The sequence below is a fragment of the Acartia tonsa genome, chromosome 1, assembly GCF_053477335.1.
Source record: "Acartia tonsa isolate MP-2025a chromosome 1, ASM5347733v1, whole genome shotgun sequence".
Taxonomy (NCBI): domain Eukaryota; kingdom Metazoa; phylum Arthropoda; class Copepoda; order Calanoida; family Acartiidae; genus Acartia; species Acartia tonsa.
Genome location: NC_137260.1, coordinates 1,115,227 through 1,138,425, shown reverse-complemented (window position 1 = coordinate 1,138,425; position 23,199 = coordinate 1,115,227). Strand labels below are relative to the sequence as shown.

The 23,199-nt window shown below is 30.8% G+C and overlaps 1 protein-coding gene across 1 annotated transcript; it reads left to right on the top strand.

Annotated features, from left to right (window-relative positions):
- Window positions 1–3,097: 3,097 nt before the first annotated feature.
- Window positions 3,098–7,859, top strand: LOC145319047 (uncharacterized). The gene is made up of 6 exons (XM_080160911.1): window positions 3,098–3,213; window positions 3,408–3,477; window positions 4,479–4,554; window positions 6,232–6,348; window positions 7,124–7,190; window positions 7,703–7,859. Exons 1-6 carry the CDS (start codon window positions 3,116–3,118, stop codon window positions 7,857–7,859), a joined length of 585 nt encoding a protein of 194 aa, XP_080017037.1. The 5' UTR covers window positions 3,098–3,115.
- The last annotated feature ends 15,340 nt before the right edge of the window (window positions 7,860–23,199 follow it).

Sequence of the window (23,199 nt, the reverse complement as noted above, 5' to 3'; positions counted from 1 at the left end):
GAAAAAAATCTCATGGTTTTCAACAAATTAAGGTTTCAAGCCGGTTTTCAAAAAGTGTTTTTAAGATCAATGGACCATGACCAATTTAAAGGACACCGGCAAGAAATACAACGCTTTAACTGCTGAAAGACTGCCACAAGTAGACCCAATTCCCCTAAATTTAAAGCCTTCAGCTTCAATAACAAAAAAGTTCTAGGCATTTCAAAATAACATTTTATGTACAATGAAATATTTGAAAGATTTCCAATGCTTACAAAAGAAAAAACAATATTAAAAAACGTCGCCTAAACACAAAATTATAACCTTATCTTTGTCAGAAACTTAGATTGCCGGTAACTGATTACATTTTTACAATAAAAACTGCACATTTCATAGTCAAAATCTATGAAAAAAATTCGATTTTAATTGCATTTTTAAATAAAAATCATAGCGGAAACAAAGGGGAAAACTGATACAAGCTCAGCTGTGATTGGTTGTTAAGCTGATTCAGCCTTCTGATTGGCTACAGTACACTCGGTACAATGCAAGTTAAACTCAATTTTTTTAATGATTTTGACTATAAAATGGGTATTTTTATTGTAAAAATATAATTAGTTACTGGAAACCTAAATTTATGACAAAAATATGCTTATAATTTTGTTTCTAGGCCACGTAATTTAATTTCAAAGTTTTCAACATGAGCATTGCAATTCTTTGAAAATTTTTATTGTACATAAAATGTCATTTTAAAATGCCTAGAACTTTTTTGTTATAGAAGCTGAAGGCTTCAAATTTGGGGTATTTGGTCTACTTGTGGCAGTCTTTCAGCAGTTAAAGCGTGGTATTTCTTGCAGGCTTCCTTTAAGGGTGTGCAAAAATGCGTAAATTTTTAAAATTCAAATTACCTGGCTTGTGTTAATAGTAAAAAAATGTTATAAAGGTGTGCAAATATATTTTTAATATTTAAATTGTGCGGCTTGTGTTAATAGCAGAAAAATGTTATGCATACTCTTAGAACCTATATAAATTCTAGTTTTTGGAAATATAAAAACGATACCTGTGCTACTTGGTAAAATGTCCCAACATACTTAAAACTTGACTTGCGAGTAAATCATTACAGTATAGAGTGTTCAAAAACAAATGCATGTATTTTAAAATTCAAATTGCACCAATTGTGTTTTATTAGAAAAATGTTATTCATACTGTTAGTTATTAGCTATAGTAATTGCTATAGTGTTTGGAAATATAAAACGGTTCCTGTGCTACAAATAAATTAGGAGGTAGGTGTTTAAATGTCTTAACTGACTTAATACTTTATAAAACCTTTCTAAAATTTTTCAACAAAGCTTATAAACTAAACAAATAGCACAAAAATAGTACTTATATTTTTAAAAAAAACTAAAGTCTTCGACCGTTCTATCAATATGCATAGATTTCTATTCCCATAAACACAAGTTTTGCAGATTGAATTTTAAAAATGTGTGAATTTCTTTTTGTACACTATATACTTTAATCTGTAATGATTCACTCACTTTTATTGCTCACCCTTTATATTCTGTTAGAATTGTCATGAACTCTAATTTTTGTATATATATAACCATTCCTGTGCTAGGTATAGTTTAGAGGAGGAAATACAAACTTTCCCAATTTTGTATAACTTTTGCGGAACAAGTCCCAGTTACGTCATATTTTTCTTTCCCGAAAAAGAGAAGGGGGGAAGAAAATCTCTTCAAAAGAGATTGGGAAAAACCCCTTTTCTCCCATCTCTTTTTTCTTCCCCCCTTCCCTTTTTTTTTCTTTCCCCCTTCCCTTTTTCGGGAATGAAAAATATGACGTAATGGGAACATGTTCCGCAAAAGTTATACAAAATTGGGACAGTTTGTATTTCCTCAGTTTAGAGGCTACATAGTAAAATGTTCCAACGGAGTTAAAAAATTTTAATCTTTCTAACATATTTTAACATAGCTTCTAAACTACAAATAACACAAATATGGTATTTTTCCATAAACTAGAGTTTATGACAATTCTAATGGTGTGCATTTTTCTACTATTAAAACATGTTATGCAATTTTAATTCAAAAAATTTATATATTCAATTCTGCACACCCTATAGTTCACAAGTGTTACATGTAAAATTTATTTGTTTGTATTGTAATTATAAATTTTTGATATAAGAATAATTTTAAGTGGAAATTTTGATATTATTTTTTATTTTTATTTTCTTAAAGGGCGAATATAGGTTGGATATGATATGAGCTTATATCAAAGGTGCAAGTATATACATTATGAATAACTCAAGCAAATAAAGATATTCCATTGGATAAGGCCGTTATAGCTAAAAACCTAGCCAATTGGGCTAATTTGTGACGTCAGAGGAGTGGTTCCCTAACATATTCAAATACCAATATTCACAACAGGATGCGTGTAGAGTTTGCCTAAATACTGTTGTTATTTTGCAGTACAAATAAATGAGAAAAAGGTTTCGGGAATTAATCAGGGGTAAATATACCCTCCTTCTACCTTCATACAAAATATATAAAGTAAAATATTTAAAAGTTAAAAAAACATCAAATAATGTAAAAAATAAAAAAAAAATAATCAATAAAATTTTCTTGGAGGAAGAATGATTTCAAATCCCTGTTTTTTTGTGGCCGTGTGTGTTGAAAATGCGTAATTAAGGGTTGTTTATATCATCATGAATTAATCAAAGATCTCTGTACAGAAAATAAACTTTAAGACGTATTATTTACCCTAGTCAATAGTCCTGACGCCCTTCTACGCAAATTATTTTTATGCTTTTTAAAAATGAAATAAAATAGTATTTAATCTAAAATAATAAACATTTAAATTATCTTTTAAGGTGCGTGCCAATGTAATAGTCAATCAAACTTAAGCAAAATAGTCAAAAAAAAGTCTTGTAAATGGCTAAAATAAAAGATTTTGTCGGCAATCTCATTTATTATATGTTCAATTGAATCAGAAAATTGCAAAATCTACTTAAGGATTTTTTTGAATTTTTAAATTTGGCATAGATATTCTAAAAGTATGTAATGGCACCTTTGATATAAGCTCATATCATATCGAACCTATATTCGCCCTTTAAGCTAATATTTTATGTGCAGATGCTAGATGTTTCATGCCATGGATTGCATCCAAATACAACATGAAAATGCCTGATGATTATGAATTAAATTTGTCAGCTACATGTAACGATTTTACTGTTAAGGAAAATAGGTAATGTTATTTCTATTAAACACCTTTATGTTTGATGAGTAATAGAGTAATTAGTTCATCAATGAAATCTTTTATTATTTGCCCAATGTGAAAAACTTTGAAATCTATTTCATATCTTAAAAGAGTGCAGTAAAAGTTAGTAACTGTGTTTTGACAAATAAAGGTTGTGTTTTTGTAAATAACAAAATATTTAGACCTAAAAATACCTGCATGGCATTTACAGCCTATGGTGATTTCCGACCCTGCAACCTTACAAGATCAGAGGTATTTAAAATATTTTATCTAAATTTTTCATAGTTTTACTATTTTATCTTCTTTGCGTTCAAAGTGCTATATATCAAAGCTGAAAATTAGAATTTCTGTACAGTAATAATTCTGTCAAGCACAGCAGGAAACAACACATAATTTGTTATTTTCCCCCAATGATATAAAATTACTTTTGTTGGCCAAAGTTTGGTTAAAGTAAATTCCCTTTACTTGCTTATCTTTTTTTTCTTTAATTTTTTCTCAAACAAAGCTTTCCTACCTGGTTCCAGGAAAAGAAAAACAAATTTTTTCCTAGAAGGACAGAAAGTATTTCCAAAAAGGACAGAATTCATCTTCCTTTTCGTCAGAGTGAAAAATGGACACAAAAATCTCTTTTCCTTACATAACTGAAAAAGTAATAAAAATGACCTTCCTAAATCTTACTCAATCTTCCTAATACTAAGAAATTTCACCTTATCCTCACAAATTTTAGCTTATAATTACAAAATCTAGCTTATAATTACAAAATTTACCTTTTTCCTTGCATATTCTTCATAATTCTTCCAAATCTACCTTATTCCCCCAAATTCTTCCTTATTCTCACAAATTCTACCTTATTTACAAAAATTTTAACTAATTCTACTAAGATCTAACTTGTTGCCCTAAAGTCTTCCCTATTCTCACAAATTCTACTTTATTCTAACAAAATCTACCTTATCCTTACAAATTGTTTCTAATTATAATAAAATACACCTTATTCCCCCAAAATTGAAAAAGAATGGCAAAAAAAAAATGTTTTGGATTACAACCTCTTAAAGTAACTTTTTGAATTTAAAAAAATATGGGGGGTTGGGTAAAGGACAGATTACCTAGATTTTGCACACTTTTGGAATGGTCTCATTTTCTTTGCATGAATAGGACTTTCTATACCCCTACAGAGCCTCTCATACCTTCCGTAAAAAAATTATTTCAGTTAAAATTTGGTTATAAGGAACTGTTTACCTTTGATTTGTTTTAAGGAATTATTTGGTACAAAACAATGTTGGCATTCTGACAGAGAAGGACACTCAGACCACTCATTTTTCTGTGAAACAGGTAATTAATTGTTATATAAAATGTTAGAAATTAATATATTTTAGAAAACAAGCAGACTCTTTAATGCTCTTTGTTTTATATTTGTGTTCTGCAAGCTTTTCCTAAAAGACATCATAAATTATTAATTAACCCATTAGTGACGAACCGGGTATTAAAACCCGGTTCCACCCGGTTCCAGAAAATGTAAAAAAAAAACGGTTTCCAGCTTTATAATTGCATCATTCTAAGTATGAATCCCCCCTCTACTACATTGGTTTTCATTTCCCCTGGAGCAGGCACTTTTGCTTACTTCTGTTTGCCGGTATAGCTCAACAAAATTTGAAAACTACGAACATTTTGGTGAATTCAAAATACCCCTTATAACTTTTTGTTTTTATAGTAAAGTCGCTGATTTTTTTCGTGAAATCTAATGTTTATTAACAAGTACATCTATTTGTGAAATCGTTTTATTCAAATTTATGATTTTTTTGTCGTTTTTTTACGCCCTATTATGACCCGGTTCGGAATGGCCATAAATACCTGGCAGTTTTAAAACCCGGCTCGGCTTTTGTTTTATTTCCCGGTTTTAACTTTTCAACCATTAGATATTTGTTTTATCATTCTTGAGCCACCTGGCAGTTTTAAAACCCGGCTCGGCTTTTGTTTTATTTCCCGGTTTTAACTTTTCAACCATTAGATATTTGATTTATCATTCTTGAGCCACCCTAATAAGTATACCCTAGTAATCTCTATATGTGTCCTCCAATATTTTTATGCTCTTTTTCTGATATTTATCACCAAATTTTGTATATGTTCTTTTTTTGTAGTGTGTGTGTTTTAAAACTTCAAGAAACGGGATTTTTTAATAAAAAACGGCGGCACCTATAGCCGAAACACTAAATTCGATATAAATCACTTCTTATATTACTTGTAGCTCTATAGAGTACATGAGGTTATGTAGTTTTCAATTACGGATCGTATCAAAGTTCTAAAAAGTGTTCATCACACTTTGGGGATTCAAAAATTACATTTTTCATTTTTTTGTCAAAATAACCGGGTATTTAGAAAAAAACGGGTTTTAATGCCGGCAGAAACTGCCCAAAACGGGTCTCAATGCCCGTTGGGCATTTATGGCCATGCCGAACCGGTTTTTTTTGCAACTTTCCTGTGCACGCCACTAGAGCAAAACAAAAAAATTGTAATTCCGTTTTGACCATTATAAAGCTTCCCTGAGATTTTCAGCTCGATCGGCCCATAAAAGTGGCACTCGGCACTAATGGGTTAAATTATTTTAAGCAGAAAAAAAATTCCCAGACATATGGCCAACGGTTTTAAAAATGTTTCTTTGTCTCTCAATTAAAGGGGACTATCTTTTTATTTTATGCAATTTTTACTCTAAATTAGTGCCATCAAAAATCAAATACATAAATATATTTAGAATACAATGTTTACCTATATTTTACATTTATATACTATTCAACTCTCTGAAAACTTAAAGATATTTATTAAAATATATTATACAGTGGGCTTTTTAAAAGAACCAAATTATCTCTTTATCTAACCTATAATTTTAACATCATTATCTTATTTCCATAAGAATAATACCAATCAGCTGGCAGCACAGTTAATGTATGCAAAACATTAGAACTGGAATGACCATTAAATTTATATTTCCATAATCATTTTTAATGGAAATAGAAGGAGACCTGAGAGGTTTAAGATTAAGAGGTAGCTGTCGTAATGATTGTCCAGGAGTTACAGAAATTCAAGTGGGCATTGGAGCAGTTGGTGGTTTATATTCACTATCCTTAGCAGGTAGTAAGATTTAGCTTTTTAAATTTTCATTGCTTCATTTTTTTAATCTCTAAAAGTGATTTATGTCATGCCTTTATTAAGAAAGATTTTTTGTGTATCTAAGAATAACTTGAAAACGTTGTTGCATATAATAAAGTACATTTAACAAGTTAAGTACTTGAAGAAGTGCACCTTTCAATGTTTTTTTTGTAGAATATGATAAATATAGATTAACATTGAATAAAAATTTAATTTTACCATGTGGTTTTTACATATTACATCCAAAAAGGTCTAATTTGTTATGGTAAAAGTCACATTTCTAGATATATGAAATCAAACATAAAATTTTGTATTACAATGAACAACAGACAATTCTTGATATAATAACAAGATTTGATATTTTTAGAACTAAAGGGTAGAAAATTGAAATTCTAACAAATATATGCTTTAAAGATGTACTATATTAAAGTTCTAATGTATTTTATGCAATTACCCATGTGAAAACTTTCCCTCTCCCAGTAATGCAATAAGTTATGTTCTTTTTTACTCTAATAAGTATTCAAGGTTTATAAATCTATATTCACTTTACATTATTAAAATTTAAGTTCTAAACTATGGAAGTCTTTTTTTTGCAAAGAATGTTCAAACTATAATTGCCTTTGATAAGAGAACTAATATTTTTTTTATACTATGTAGATATGCAATTTTTCCTATAAAAATCATATATAAAATATGACATTAAAGTTAATATAATGTTCCTCAGGAGTTCTTTGATAATATTACTAATCATTAATAGGGAGCTTATTTGCACCACCATTCACAATGGCATCCTCTCTTCTTCTTGGGTCTCTTGCTATGTCAAGGTAAATCACTCCATAAAAAACCTATAAACACAATTGTTTGCTTGCAGTTTTTATGAAAGATTATTTCATTTGAATAGAATTTGTCCCCATTGTAGACTACATTTCAACTAAATTATTCAGTTGTGCCTCTTCGAGCAAAGATAGAACCTCTTAAAAAAAAATTAAAAGGGGGTTGTCTGCTAGGTTTTATTAGATACTGGGTAGTACAGTTATAAGGCCCTGCAATTTCGACCCACACCTCCTCCTCCCAACTTTGCATAGTATTGGGCATAGAAAAAAACTAACTTACAAATCGTTTTCAATTTAAGAAATAACACTATGATTGGGTGGTGGAGTTCGCAGGGCTAGAACACCCAAGAAATAAGTTTTATCTTAAATTTAACAAATAAAGAAGGGTCCCAGTGGTCAAGAAGAAGGTTTGAGTAAAAAAACCAAAATTGGTTATTATACTTTATTTGAAACATATACATACAGTTTAGATTTTAGATACCGACTTAACTTACTTTTCTTAGACAAGGGAGATGTCCAGAAGTTTGTAAGTTGAGCTTTGGTATGTGTTTACGTGGTAGAAGATGCAGAGTATTACAGAACAGCTCTCAGTCTGGCAACACTACAAACAGCAATACAAACAGGAGAAGGTTCAAAACACAATTTTATCAGGTCTATTAAGTTTTAAATGTTTAGCATACCTATTTCATTATGTAGTAAACAAATTTCGGATCTACTGCAGTTCACGGTAAAATATTGCTGGTAACGAATATTGCCAAAAATCTATGAATTTTAAAGGCTGATAGCTGCCAAACGGCTGAACGTACAGATCATGCCCGCACACTATTTTAAGCGGCATAAAAAGGCCTACAAATAATCTGGAATAGCCATAAATCAATAAAGCATAATTATCTTGCAGTGCATAGAAATGCGCGAAAAAGGCCTATCTTACGCGTTTTTTCTTTAGTGAAGCTTTCCCTGTGCATCATTGGATCTTGGCTATTCCAGATTATTTGTAGGCCTTCTTATACTGCTTAAAATGGTGTGCGGGTATGATCTGTACGTTCAGCCGTTTGGCAGCTATCAGCCTTTAAAATTCATAAATTTTTAGCAATATTCGTTACCAGCAATATTTTACCGTGAACTGCAGTAGATCCCAAATTTCTTATGGAAATTTGTTAAGATCTTCAAGGCTAAATCCTTCAAGAGTCAGGGCATCCTATAAAGGTTTGTTATAAAATTGATAGTCTTATTTAAATAAAACTTAGTGCAATCCTTGGGTTGAAAAGTATAATCAATAACCAATGATAAAATTTTGCTGTAAAAATATATCAATCTAGAAATCTCCTGAACAAGTTTTGGCAGATATGAGAGGAAAGACTGATAGAGAACAACTAAGAATTATTCAAGAATTGATGGATTCTTTTCCCCTCTCTGATAATTATGTTGAAAGAAGAGATGGAGGGCAACAGACAGGATTTTTTCATGAAAGTCTTGGTTTCCTGTCTAAACTTTTTGACACTGTCTACAATTATATATTTTAATAATATTTTCCAGTTTGGCTCAATATCCACTAATAATAACTTTGCCAGACTGAAAAGTCATTGTATTTTAGAAATAATGGAATAAAAATCCTAAAATTATTACAATTTTTATGCCATTTGGGCACTAGTAAAATGTAGGTTTTTTAGCCAAAAAGAGGAATACTCTGGAAATTCGACCTGTTATCATTTATTTATACCTAAATAGAGAGCCCCACATCTTTATTTAAATCATAAGTACATAGCCTAATTTTTTTCATATTTTTATATTTTATACCTAATAAAACCCTCTATTTTCAAAAAATCTAACATCATTTCAACAAGTTTTATTCATTTATTTTATATGAAGTTCTTTTAAATCCACAATAATATTTGTTTTTTTGTATAGAAATACTTTTAATTAACTAAGATGGCATTCAAAATTTAAAATAAATTTCAAAGTATATAAAGATTTCAAAAAAATTATTATAGCAATTCAGATTCTCATACTGGAATAGGTTACTAGGACAAATGAACATTAACACTTAGAGAATAATCATAATATATGTAAATATTTTAAATGTCAAAACAAAATTGGAGTAAATTTGTTGAAAAACTGAGTACGGACATTCTGGTTACGATTATACAGTTGCTACATTTTATAAATAAATACTTAATCACTAAAGGAATCACCATGCAAAGTTTAAAATCAATAAGACAATTCTAACATGCCTAAGATAACAGGGAAAAAACTATATGGACGGGCGAACAGACCGACACTATTTTTAGAACAGCTTTGAATTTATAATTCATAATTACAAATATGTTTTACAAGTATTACAACGACCTGTTAGTTCCTTCATTTGCACCAGATTTTCAAGAACAAACAACGTATCATTTTTCTCTTAATCTTGGCAATTCTTGCCTTTTCTTTCACAAGTAACACAAATTGTTTCGGAGCTTTTAAATGATCTATTGCAAAACATGGCATGTTGTTTATTTATGAAACACACACTAAGAATGAATTTTATTACTAAAAAGCTTCCTGGATTTTTCATATTTTGACTTGCGGATTTTTTTATATGAATTTCTTAGGTTAAAAACACATTTTTACAGCTTTTTTTCAAGAAAAAATATACTCAAGTTTAAGTGCAATTTATTTTTTAGGCTATGCACTTATGATTTAAATAAAGACGTGGAGCTCTTTATATAGGTATAAGTAATTGATATCAGTTCGAATTTCCAGAGTATTCCTCTTTGTGGCTAAAAAACCTACATTTTACTAGTGGGATAACTGGTTTTAATTTTCAATTTTTCTAGTAAACTGAAAAATTTAAAAAAAGTCTACATAAATATTAAAAGTAATTCTTTTTAATGCATTTTCTTCGATGCAGATTGTAATCTTCTATTATTAAAATATGCTTGTTATTTTCTTAAAATAAAATTGTTTAAAAAATGAATACATATTAAAATATTTTTTAACTTATCTTTGGTTATATGGTCCGATAAATTTGAGGGTAATAGTATCAATATTAAACTTCCATTCATTCTAAGGTATTTTATATTTGTTATATTTACTAAGGAGTATCCAGTATTCAACCTACTTTTTTATGCAGTACATTGTTCATACAACAAGAGACATACATTTTTATGAAGGTTTTGTGATTTTTTCTTTATCGTTTCTATTGTATTTTCTTCTTATGTACTTCCTTTCCAATGAAGATAAAGTATAGAATAGAAAACCTTAGTTGCCAACACAAAAATGTTAAAACCGTAGTTTTGTTCTCATTTGAACAATTTCCAGAGTTGACATGAGTTTTATACCTTAAACCTGCTTGACAATCGAAAACCTTTAAATCAACACATTTATTAAAGTGTAGGAGTACAGCTCTTCACACGTAATTTTTACCTGGAGGTCGAGTGTGAAAAATAAATGGAATAGTCTATACTTGGGTAAATTATTGTATCAATTCTAGATTGGAGACGTTATTCTAACTAGTTCTATAACTGATTAATCTGTTATAAAAATTTAGCTTTCTTTCTTTGAACTTCTTTGTACTTGTTTTTCTTGTCAAAATGATTTAACAATCAGCTGTTTAGGCCTTCCTAAACGAAGATCCAATGATTGTGATGCATATAAGCATCCATGATATTCTTTACAGCTCTATATGTTTAATATAAGGTATAGTATATATTACAAATCTTTAACGGCAACCATGATTTTACATCAATTTCTTTTTAATTTTAAGGGCTTCGCTTTAATGGATGCTGTCAGTCTTATTAAATAAAATTACACATCCGTAGCGGTCAGACTGCTCTTTCTTTTCTTTCTTGTGATAACAGATAATCAGCTCTATAACTCACTTTGTCGGTTTGACTATTTCATAATTCAGTATTTATAAGTGGATTTGTAATTTAAAACATTTAGAATGACTCTTAGTCTTTATCTAACTTAAATAAGGGGGAGAGGGGTTGTACACTTATACACCTACCTAGATGTCCATACCCTTTAAACAGCTAAGGGAGTTGTCCAGCTAAATAAGCACCTTTAATCTAATTGCTACAATATTTTGAAAATCAAGCCCGAAAAAAGTATCTCCTTAAACAGAAGCCTGTATTTATATAATTTTGCCATCAATTTATAATTCATATCAGACTTTATAAATTACTAGTTTACCTAATGTCCTGACGGCATGGTGTTTGTTAGTGCTACCAACTAATAATATAGCTTAGATATTAAGGATGCTCTCATACCAGTTGGTTTTAGGGTTATGGATTTGAAACGGTTTAAAACCTTCATAAATATAAAAAAAACATTTGTATCTCCAAATAACACTGATTAAAGTACGATTTTTAAACTTAAATTTGATTTCATAATTTTAAATTTCCTTTTATCTATTAAATTTTATCTGGCAATTAAACTGCTACTTTTCAAAACTATTTAATGTGTTTTAAACTAATTTAAATCGAAAGAAAATAACTTGTTAAAATTTTTTGAAAAAATGTTAACTATATTAATAATAAATTCCTCTAGCGGGAAATACATAAACTAAAATCTGATCTTTTATAAAAATAATATTACACCTGTTTATAGTATTAGTGCATTATGACTAGTTCCTAAGACATTTAACTAATAGCATACCAATACAATTACACAAGTATATATGCTGAGGTTATATTGTGATTACTTAGTATGAAATAGCATTAGGATTCAATTACAGGTGTTTAAGATGATAATCAATTAATTTATCTTTCACAGTGTTTTCATATTGCGACAACTGCTTCTTTTGAAATAGCAAAAATACTGAAGGGGACATTGGAATGTTAAATTTAATAGTACCCAAAGTTTTATTATTAATTCTATCGGGAATTTCATTAAATTTGATTGGTTTGTTCATATATAAAGTTAAGTGTTTCAACTGATAGTTTTCATATAAAGAAGGGGTAATTTTATATACCATTAATGGGGATGTAGATCAATTTATCGACCATTTTCTTATCCCTTTGGATCCCTGGATAAAAATGTAGGTGATTCAGATCAGGGATCCAAGGGATGAGACAATGGCCATTCAATTAGTGTACATCCTGCTTTGTGAGAATCGCAATGATGATACACAAAATTATCCCTCCTGTAGATTACAATTAAATGGTCGAAACGTTTGGACACTACACTTATAAACGATCCATTCAAAATTCAATTTAAAAGTACCCAGTGTTGTTGAGCCAACGAATAAGAAAACATTATTATAAAAACTTGGGGACCAGTGTGATAAAAAGCCTAATGTCCCCTCCCTCCTTGGATTAATATGGATTAATAAGATCTAAATATGATAGTGTTTTCACATTGCAACAAAAACTTTAATTGAAATAGCAAAAAATTAAAAACTTTGAAAAATAGTCCCAAGTATTTTTTCCCGGATATTCTACATTAAAATTTGAATTTCTTAACATAAAATTTTACATTTAAATATATGACCATCAAGCTTATTGTATAATCCAGGGAGAAAAGGGTACATATTGGATTTTAAATTATATTGGCACCCAGAGTTTTACATATACTTTCTATCATCCCATCTTAAACATTTGGGTACTTTTATTCAACATTGTTCATCAATTTATTGTACACAACCGGCAACTCCCCTTCAAGGGGTCGACCCCCTACCCCATTTTCAATTTGGGGGCTATTTGTAGAACAGGAAAATAGTTATTTATTGCATTTTGTATTAAAGACACTACTTTTCATTCCCTCTCTTTTTTCTCCACTTTTTAACCCTTGTAATAAAGTAACAGGATGTTTGTCTGTGTGTTTGTGTGTATGTTTGTACCGAAGGATCCCGCTAACCGCTGAACTGTTCAGGTTCCTTTACAATGTAGCTACTCATAGGTCCCGGGAAGGCCATGACTATTTTGGGGGAGGGTACCACAACCCTCCCATGAGAAATCACAAAAAAATAGAAATTTAAAAAAAAATATTCTTGCTTTTATGTTGAGACTTGAACGCAACATAGACAAATTATTTTTCAAATTAGACATTTGAAAAAATAAAAAAATTTAAAGTGCAACTAGAGGCCTCTTAAGGCGTAGCCGCTTGTGAATTAACTAAACCATGAAGTTACTGGTTCCAAAATGATATTTATTTAATGTGATATAAGGAATTATACATTAAACAACTTGTTACTTTGTTGCTATATTAGGTCCTTAGAAACCATACCAGACAGACAATTGAAATATTTTAATGGCGCTTTTACACAAAATAGCCCAGTGAGCAAGGATAAAACCTCCACCCCCCCCCCTCAGTTTTGAAAAAAATGAAAATAAAGGGGGGGGGGGGGCTTAGTTGTGTCATCTTTGGTAGCCTTGCAAGGCTATTGGACTGCAGGTATAAGGCCCTGCAGGGTTGGGGCGCCCCATGTGCATGGGTTAGGCACCGAAAAAAAATCTATATTCCATTTATCTTCAAAATAAGAAGAGGGGGGGGGGGGTATTTATCATTGGTAAATTGTGTGATGTCATTAAATTCAAAAGAATGGTTTTATAGATACAGGTTTTTACTACTTGGGTGGTTTTTCAGACGTCTGAGTTTAAATATTTAGTTAACATTTTTAACACTAGATCACATTAATCTTACATAATTATTAAAATAAAATGACTAAAAATCAAACAAGTTGTAATATGAAAATTTCTAAATTCAAAAAACTTTATACAGCAGATTTAATTTTAGGTTTTAAATCATTTTTGATGTAATTTTAATTAAAAATTAATTTTTGTTCAATACACTTAATTTTTTAATTAATTATTTTACTGCCATCATTCATCATTACAATGAGACAATAGTATCTCACACGTTATCAATTTTTGAAAGGGTTACAAAACCTCTAAGGATGTGTTATTTTTATACACTTATATCTGAATTATTTTAAATTATTGGCTTCGCCCCTGTAGGCCAGGTGGGGCTGTTCAGGAGGGTGGTGGTACCCTCCCCCAAAATAGTTGTAAATATTCCCAGGACCTAAGTTCAGCGGATTGCCTTCTGTATAGACAAACAAACATCCTCTTACTAATTTATTATAAGGATATCTTATTTTATAATTTGGATTAATATATTATTTAAAAAAGGGGGGATAGACACAACAAGCACTTTTAATGTTATAATGAAATTTCTTTAAACTTATTTTTCTTCTTTTTTTGTCCATCTCTCTCTTCCTTTTTCAATGTTAAAATAAAATTTCTTTCAATTTATTTTTATTCTTCTTTTTTACATCTCTCTATTTCTTTTTTTTTCTCCCTTTACATTTTCCTATCTCTCTTTCTCTTTTTATGTAGTTCACCATACACAATACACATATACTTACTCGTACTCACACATTCTTCTATCTCTTTCTTTCTTTCTCTATCTATCTCTCTTTCTCTCTCTCTCTTTCTCTCTTTCTCTCTTTCTCTTTCTCTCTCTCTCTCTCTCTCTCTATCTATCTCTCTCTTTCTCTTTCTCTTTCTCTCTCTCTCTCTCTCTCGCTATCTCTCTCTATCTTTCTCTCTTTCTTTCTTTTTCCCTCTCTCTCTCTCTCTCTTACTTTTCATTAACTATATATACCCTGTTTACAAATCTTCTTATTACATAGTTAAAACTTTTGACGCTAGATATCATTAATAAATATACTGAATAGTTAAATTACTTATATGTAGAGCCTTTTTTATTCCTAAATTTCCTTATAAATTAAAAAAATGTTAATAATTTTTTTAAATGAATTTTTTTCAAAAATAATCAAAAATGTATTAGAAGCATTAGCAACATTTTTTGTTATTTTATATTATTTTACACAATTAATTCATAAACTTGTTAAACTCAATATCAATAAATCTTATGCAACCTTCATTTATGGTGGAATTAAATTCCTTATCTTAATGTTAAACTTACGTCAATTATAAATGTAGATTCTGTTTATAGGATCTTAATTGTCACATTTTTTAAACACATTTATTATAAGCATAAAATATTGAAGACTTTTCCCAGCAAAAAAGCAATTGATAGAAAATCCCAATTATGATAATCAAAATTACCCATTTTGTAAAGTGATTAAGTGAACAGACCAATCAAAAGTCAATTAAAGTACCCAAAGTTTTTTAGCCAAGAAAAAAGAAATCTAATAAAAAAAGTTACCAGTGTAATATGTATTATGTCTCCTCACTCCCTAAGAAAAACATCATCTTTAGAGTTGAAGACTTTTAGATGCACCCCCCCTCCTATATACATATATACACGCCTTCTGTCAATCTAAAATTTCTTTTGGTTGTAATCAGCGTTGCCGAGCCGTTTAATTTTGGTGCGGCTCCGGCTCCATCCTAAAATCAAGAAAAACTTGACATATTTTTTTCCCCACGTCTATTTTTGTCTTTTTAAGGTTTTAAAAGTTCAATTTTTGATAAAAATGGACTTGAAAAACTATAAAGGGGCATTTGTACATGACAAAGCAGAGTTACCAAATTATAATTTATAAAAAAATCTCTTTGTTTATCTAGTCCGGAGCCGGAGCCGTTTTTTAATGAAAATTGCGGCTCCAACTCCAGCAAAATATGGCAGCTCCAACACTGGTTGTAATAATAGACTTTAACTCTTTATATTTTTAGTGTCATACTTTTATTAACAATAAAGAGAAATCGGTTTAAAAATATTTATTTTGTTTTGTATTCTGCGTATTTAGTTCTGACACTCTACAAGGTTTAATGTTCGTTTGTCCTATATCGTTTTGGAGCTTCACTTTTATTGATGTTGTCATTTCTGTTATTGTTACTTTTTTCTGCTTTCTCCAAAATTTACCCTAGCAGATTTTTTTAAACTCAGGGATCTTCAGGGATAAGACAATGGTTAATAAATTATCAACATTCCTGATGATAATACACGAATATAATGAGAAAAGGTTATTATAAAACTTTAGGGACCAGTGTAATCATAGGCGTCCAAGGGGGGGGGTAATGGGCCATTTGGCACCCCCAAAATTTTGTGAACAATACCCCCCCCAAAAAAAAATTACCCCTACCTTGGGGGTGCCGTAGGCACCCCCAACGATTTTGGGGGGGGTATTTACCCCCCCAAACGATTTTGGGGGGGGTAATTACCCCCCCCAAAATAAATGTTCTTTAAAAAAAAATTTTTTGGGGGGGTATTTACCCCCCCCCCCCAAATTGAATGTTCTTAAAAAAAAATTTTACTGAAAATTTGTTTTGGGGGGGGGGAGGGAGTAATCCCCGCCCCCCCCCCCCCTAAAAAAGTCATAGTGTGACTCGAGCCTTGAGGTGTAATATATTTTATGTTCCTTGTTTGGTCTCCTAATAGTTAATGAAAAGTATATCCTAAATGGCTTTTGATAGTTTATTTTAGGATAGGTTATATTGGTTTAGGTGATTGCCCCATATGGTTAAGCAATTGGCCCCCCGCAGGGGCTAGAAATAGGAGAGAAGCTTGTGTGAAAAAAACGAAGAAACGCCCCTTAAAGAGCGTTGCCACAAAAGGGACTATACTCCAATATAGTCCAACCAGTTAAAACAGTTCTTAACCATGATAACAAAAAATTTAATAGTTTGATCATGTTTTATTTGCTTGGGCCTTTATAAGGGCTAAAACCATCCCGGGGATCTATGATGTAATTGTAAAGCACTGAAGATTCCATAAAATAGATACCTAACTAAATTAAATATTTCATTAAATAATGAAAAAGAATTTCTATAGGCGATTTCTTTTGGGAGGATGTCAGGGTGTCTCAAAACTAGTTATAAAACTTACCAGGACCTATAAGACGCTTCACTTTAAAGTATAATCATATTAGTTCATTGGTTAGTGAGTTAATTATTGTATTTTTATGTTCTAAAGAATGAGATACTACTATATATTTGAATAGTAGTGGCGCCCTTAGCATCTAAGAACTCGTGTTTTCTAAAGGGTAAAAAGGGAGGAGAAAAATAGCCTAAAACCACTCAAAGGATTGACCTATAATAGTGTGGAACCATCATGGGATCTATGTGAAGCTTTATAGGATAGTACTTATTAACTTAGTAGATTAGTTAGGTGCTTTTTTTACCCCCCCCAAAAATTTTACCCCCGGGGTAAATTAGTTTGGGGGGGGTAATTACCCCCCCCAACAGATTTGGGGGGAGTATTTACCCCCCCCAACAGACTTTAGGGGGGGTAATTACCCCCCCCAATCAAATTTTACCCCCGGGGTAAAAATTTTGGGGGAGGTAAAAAAAAATTTCGGCGCGCTTCGCGCGCCATTTTACCCCCCCCAAACACGAATTACCCCCCCCCCCTAAAATTTTTTACCCCCCCCAAAAAAAAAAGCTTGGACGCCCCTGAGTGTAATAAATAGCCCAATGTCCCCTTCCTCCCTATTTCATCATTATAGTATGCCTTGATTTTATGTTCTTTCACCAAAATTTTCCTTTGAATTTTTCCTCACCCCTCCTCTTTCGTATCTCCCCCCTTCTGCCTCCCAATGATTGTATACTTCCTTCTCCCTATTTCCACAATATGACTAAGCAACTTTATCAAAAATTCATTATCTTGTAGTTTTAAAATTTGCCGCTAGATGTTATCATACAAAAAGTATAAAATAAACAAAATCATGCAATTTATTATATTTGAAAATTAAACATCTTTGAATACCTAAACTGTTGTAAAAAAGATGATTGAATCTATATTTGGTATGACTTTTATTAAAAAAATACGTACAACGCAAAAAAAAGTAACTTTACTATAAATTAAAAAAAAGAATAACCAGGTAGCTCTCCCAGCCTTTTCGAGGTAAATTTCTATCGAGTATTTATGAAAGGTTACCAAGCCCTATTAAAATTATTAAAACATGAAATCCTCTCCATACTTTGATGATAGTGTGTGCACTAATGGTTATTTTACTAACGAATGCGCTTTTAGCATTTCAGAATTCTGTATTCATTAGGGTAACCCAAAGCCAACCACACTAAAATGTGAGGAGTTCTTAAAATTGAACTTTGATACCTACAGATATAGACACATTGTCACTCTTATATAATGATTAATTGAAAATTGTGTATCCTAAGATATCTCTAAAACATACTTTTCCTCTTCTTTCACCAACAAATTTTTCACTTCGTTTTTAGTTCTTTCTTTATCATTTACTCTATCTATCTATCTATCTATCTATCTATCTATATATCTATATATCTATATATCTATATATCTATATATCTATATATCTATATATCTATCTAACTATCTATCTATCTATCTATCTATCTATCTATCTATCTATCTATATATCTATCTATCTATATATATATATCTATCTTTATTTATTTATTAATTTATCTATCTATCTATCTATCTATATATATATCTATCTATCTATCTATCTATCTTTGTTTGTCTCTTTATTTATCTACTAGCTTCTTTGGCAGCTACGCCCCTAGAGGCCTCTAGGGGCACTTGAGGTGGAGAGAGTCGAATTTAATAATTCAATTTCTTATTTTAGATTTTAAAAGAAAAAGTTTTAAAAATTTTACGTTTGACGTTTATTTTTCGTTGAACTCTCTTTCTAAAATTGGAAAATTTAAAAAAATTTTATCTCTCTAGGGAGGGTGGTGGTACCCTCCCCCAAAATAGTTATAAACCTACCCGGGACATATGAGAATCTACCCTGTTAAGAAGTACCCGATCGGTTCAGCGGTTAGCGAGATCCTTCGGTACAAACATACAAACACACAAACACACAGACAAACATCCTGTTACTTTATTATAAGGATCTATCTCTTTCCACCTATCTCTCTTTCTTCTCCTCTCTTACTCTATCACACTCTTATTGTCTCTCTATCTCTATCTATCAGAGTTTGGTTTCTTTTTATACAAATATGTAGTTTAATTTTTTGCCCCTAGATATCTCTAACTTTTGTTTAAATATTGCTTAAACTATGTCTTGATTGTTTTTTTTTGTATAATTATAATTTCTTTTAATAAAGAGATTGTGTAAAATGTAAAATTTGTTTTTATTAGAAGAATAGTTGTTTTTTTGAAAAAGCAGGTAAATACTAAATCATATGTACATTATTAATATTTCATTTCAACGTAATTTAACATTAAACTTTATATACAATAGTTGCATGTTGTAGTTGTAGTTGTTATTTTTCTGAGACAAAGATCTCTAACAATGAAACTTATACTTCGCATCTTTTGCCCTAGAGTCCATAGGAGGGGACAAAGGGGTGTTTTGTTAACCCCCCTTAAAATAAAAAGCGTAATCAAAAGATATATAGTGTGGAAAAAAATTTAAATAACCTTTTTTTTATTTCACATTAAAAGAATGCTTGTGGCGGGGAATATTTTTTCGGGTGATTTCTATTTGAAGGGTGGTGGTACCTTCCCCCCAAATAGTTATAAACCTTCCCAGGACCTATGAAAAGGAGAGCCATATCGGTTCACTGGTTAGGGAGATCCTTATTGGGGTAAAGTTAAGAGTGTTCTAATGTGATGCGCCTGTAGCACATCTATAATACAAAGTAGTACGATGTCTGTCTGTCTTCTGAAACTTAAGATCTCAGTAACCACTGAACCGATTGGGCTCTACTCTTCAGGGAATATACACCTTCTGGTCATGTGATGGTTTTAAGCTATTTTTTAGAGGGGGGGGGGTGAGACACCCCAACCCCCCCCAAAAAAAATGAAAAACCCTCCCTTCCTTCCCCCAAAATTTCTTTTAAAACTATAATTTAAAAAGGGGGGTCCAACCTTCCAACCACCCCACTCCAATTTTTTTTTAAAATTTTTCTTTTAAAATCTATATAACACAAAAATATGTTGATCGAACCTCTTGGGGCAAAGCCGATAGAGGCTAGGGGCGAAGCCGCTAGTAGGTATAAAAAGCAGTAAAAATGTGTAAAACCATTTCAAGATTTAATAACTATTATAGAAAAGCTTTAAAAGATGTGTATTTTTATCTTAGGATATCTATGTAGACCTTTTCTCTCAAAAGCTTTCACCAAAATTTTCACTTCTTTTTCTGTGCTTTTTTCTCTCTCTTGTTCTCAATGTGTCTCCATTTTCTTTCTCTCTCTCTCTTTCTCTCCCCCTCTCTATCTTCCTATCAATCTTTCTCTTTTTGCCTCTTTCACTCTCCCTCTCTCTCTCTCTCTCTCTCTCTCTCTCTTTATAGCACACACTCATATCAATTCATATCATCTTTCTCTCTTTATCTCTTTTATTCTTTTTAATCATCTTTCTCTCTCTTTATCTCTATCTTTCTTTCTTTCTCTCTTTTTCTATCTCCCTCTTTATCTCTCTCACTATCAATATATCTCTTATTATCTCTTTCTTCCACTATCCCTTTTATGCCTATCTATCTTTCTTTGTGCCTCTCTCTCTATCATTCTCTTTCCCTCTCTCTCTTTATCTATCTTTAAATCTTTCTATCTTCATTGACTGGTAAGGTTTCTTTTAAAACAAATATCTTTCTATCTATCTCTGTTCATCTCTTTCTTTATCTATCTATCTCTATTCCTCTCTCACTCTAGCTTTCTCTTTCTCTATCTCACTCTCTTTTTTTCTCTCTTTCCCTTCTCTTTATCTCTCTCTATCAATCAATCTATAGGTTTCTTTATATACAAATATCATACATATGTAGTTACATCTTAAGCCGCTAAATGTCTCAAAATTTGTTTAAAAAATAATTATATAGACAATTTTTAAATGTTTAAATACTGTTTAAATCATTTATATTTTCAAAAATGTATTTAAAATTTAAAAAGTAATATATTGCACTTTTATTTTCATAGATTTTAGGGAGTAATGAAAGAAAAAGATCTCAATTTATATAAATAATTATGTCATCAAGCGAATGAGAAAAATAATTCTTACCATACTCATTTCAAGGCAATTTTTAAGGATACAATCCTCTAATAAGAATGAAGCTTTTTGTACTAGAAATGAAAATTACCCTCACACTCTTTCAATTTACTTGCGGTTTCGCCCCAAGCCTTTAGCTAATGGACTGGGTTTGATCAACTAAGTTTTGCATTTTAGATTAAATTAGTTAGTCGAACCCCCTTTTTTTATTTTAGTTTAAATTTTTTTATTTGTTTGGTTGGGTTATTTCTCATTTTTGGAAGAGTTGGGAGTTACACCCCCCCCCCCTCCCAAAAAAAGGGGAAAAAAACTAAAAACCATCACAGGACCAGTAGGTATATTCCCTGAAGAGTAGAGCCAAATTGGTTTAGTGGTTACCGAGATCTTAAGGGACAGAAGGACGGAAAGACATCAATCTACTTTGTATTATAGATTTAGATATGTATTTATCTATCTTTTTCTCTCAATCTTTCTATTAGGAGAGAGGGGATATTGGGCTGTTTATTACACTAGTTCCAAAAGTTTTCTGATAACGTTTTCTTATTCGTTAGCTTGACAACTTTAAGGACTTTGTTGAATTTCGTTTAGTTGGTTCATTAAGTTGAGTGTTTAAAGTTTTCAACCACTGTTTGTAATCTACAGAAGGGTAAATTTTGTGTATCATCATTGGGGACGTACATAAATTTATTGGTATTGTCTTAGCTCTGCTCTCTCTCTTTCATGTCAAATTTCTCTTTATACAAATATCATACAAATATAGTTAGAACTTTGTTCGTTAGGAGTCTCAAATTTTTTATTTGAAATAAGCTTTTAATGATTGTATGTATTTATTTAAAATTATTTAATTATTTATACATATTAAAAAATATTTTTTAATTTAGAAATAACTTAAAACAAATTTTTTGATTATTTTTAAAAGCAAGGACAATTAAAAGACAAACACAATACTATAATACATGAAGGTTGTTTACAGTCGTCGAGAAATTTGACCATTTCAAGATGGACCATTTCTTTAGGATTTATATTCCTATACTCTACAATTGGTATATGATAATGGCAGGTATAATGTGTATACATTTAATGATGATACACATAATTATCCTTTTTGTAGATAAAAATCAGTGGTTGAAATGTTAGAATAATAAACTTGATGTCTAAATCACCAAAGTTTTTAAGCCAACGAATAAGAAAACGTAGTTATAAAACTTTTGGGGCTACTGTAATAGTTCCCACAGTTGCTAAGTCATATTTGCGCCATTAAGGCCTTGGCTAAATAAACAGGCACAACTAATTACAAAAAAAGGTTGTGCAATCAAAGAATTGGTTGTCCGTTGTGTGTTACTTAATTCTAATACCAAGAAATTTAATAAACTAGGAGTAATAAAGGGAGGGGGAGGACATACAAAGACAATATTAAAGTAGCTATAATGGAAAATTACAAATGAGATCATGGTAAAATTAATATTTTAAGAATCGATATATATTATTACTTGGATGTTGCACCAGATTTTCATGTACTCTAGTAAAGTAATACTCACAGCTGCCTAAAGTAATGATACTACCCCTCCATCCACTTCTATCTTGGATGAACTATAGCTGACTAATGAATAAGAAACATATTAGCATCCTAAATTGATGACAAATTTTCCCCCTGTCAATATATCCACGCATTCGAAATCCATTATTTTACGATATCTTTTTATAATACGTTCAAATAATCAATTAGATTATTTTGAAAAAAGGCTTTAATATTTTTTAAAGGGGATCTACAATTTGTTGCTTGTAAATGTATGGGTGTTTCAAATATTGTCCTAAATCTACCAATCTTTCTCTCTATCTCTCTCTTTCTCTCTCTTTCTCTCTCTCTCTCTCCCTCTCTCTATCTCTTTCTTTCTCTCTATTTATCTATCTATTTCTCAACAACTGTATCTAATAAATAGCGCTTACGCCCCTAGAGGCCTTCAGGGACTCTTAATCCTTTGGTACAGACAAACAGACATCCTGTTACTTTATTATATAAGAAACAGGGAGGTAGATAAGTCAAACTCTGTTAGTTGACTCAACATAAGATTTTATCTTTATTTTACCCAGGGAGGGAGAGAGCATTAGGCTTTTTATTACACTAGTTCCCACAGTT

What these genes read in the sequence shown, in the direction of transcription:
- LOC145319047 (XM_080160911.1), top strand. Translation starts at nt 3,116, where the DNA reads ATGCCATGGATTGCATCCAAATACAACATGAAAATGCCTGATGATTAT. An exon ending in GCAACCTTACAAGATCAGAG is followed by an intron (nt 3,478 to 4,478) that starts GTATTTAAAATA and finishes ATTTGTTTTAAG; the next exon opens with GAATTATTTGGTACAAAACA. An exon ending in CTCATTTTTCTGTGAAACAG is followed by an intron (nt 4,555 to 6,231) that starts GTAATTAATTGT and finishes TAATGGAAATAG; the next exon opens with AAGGAGACCTGAGAGGTTTA.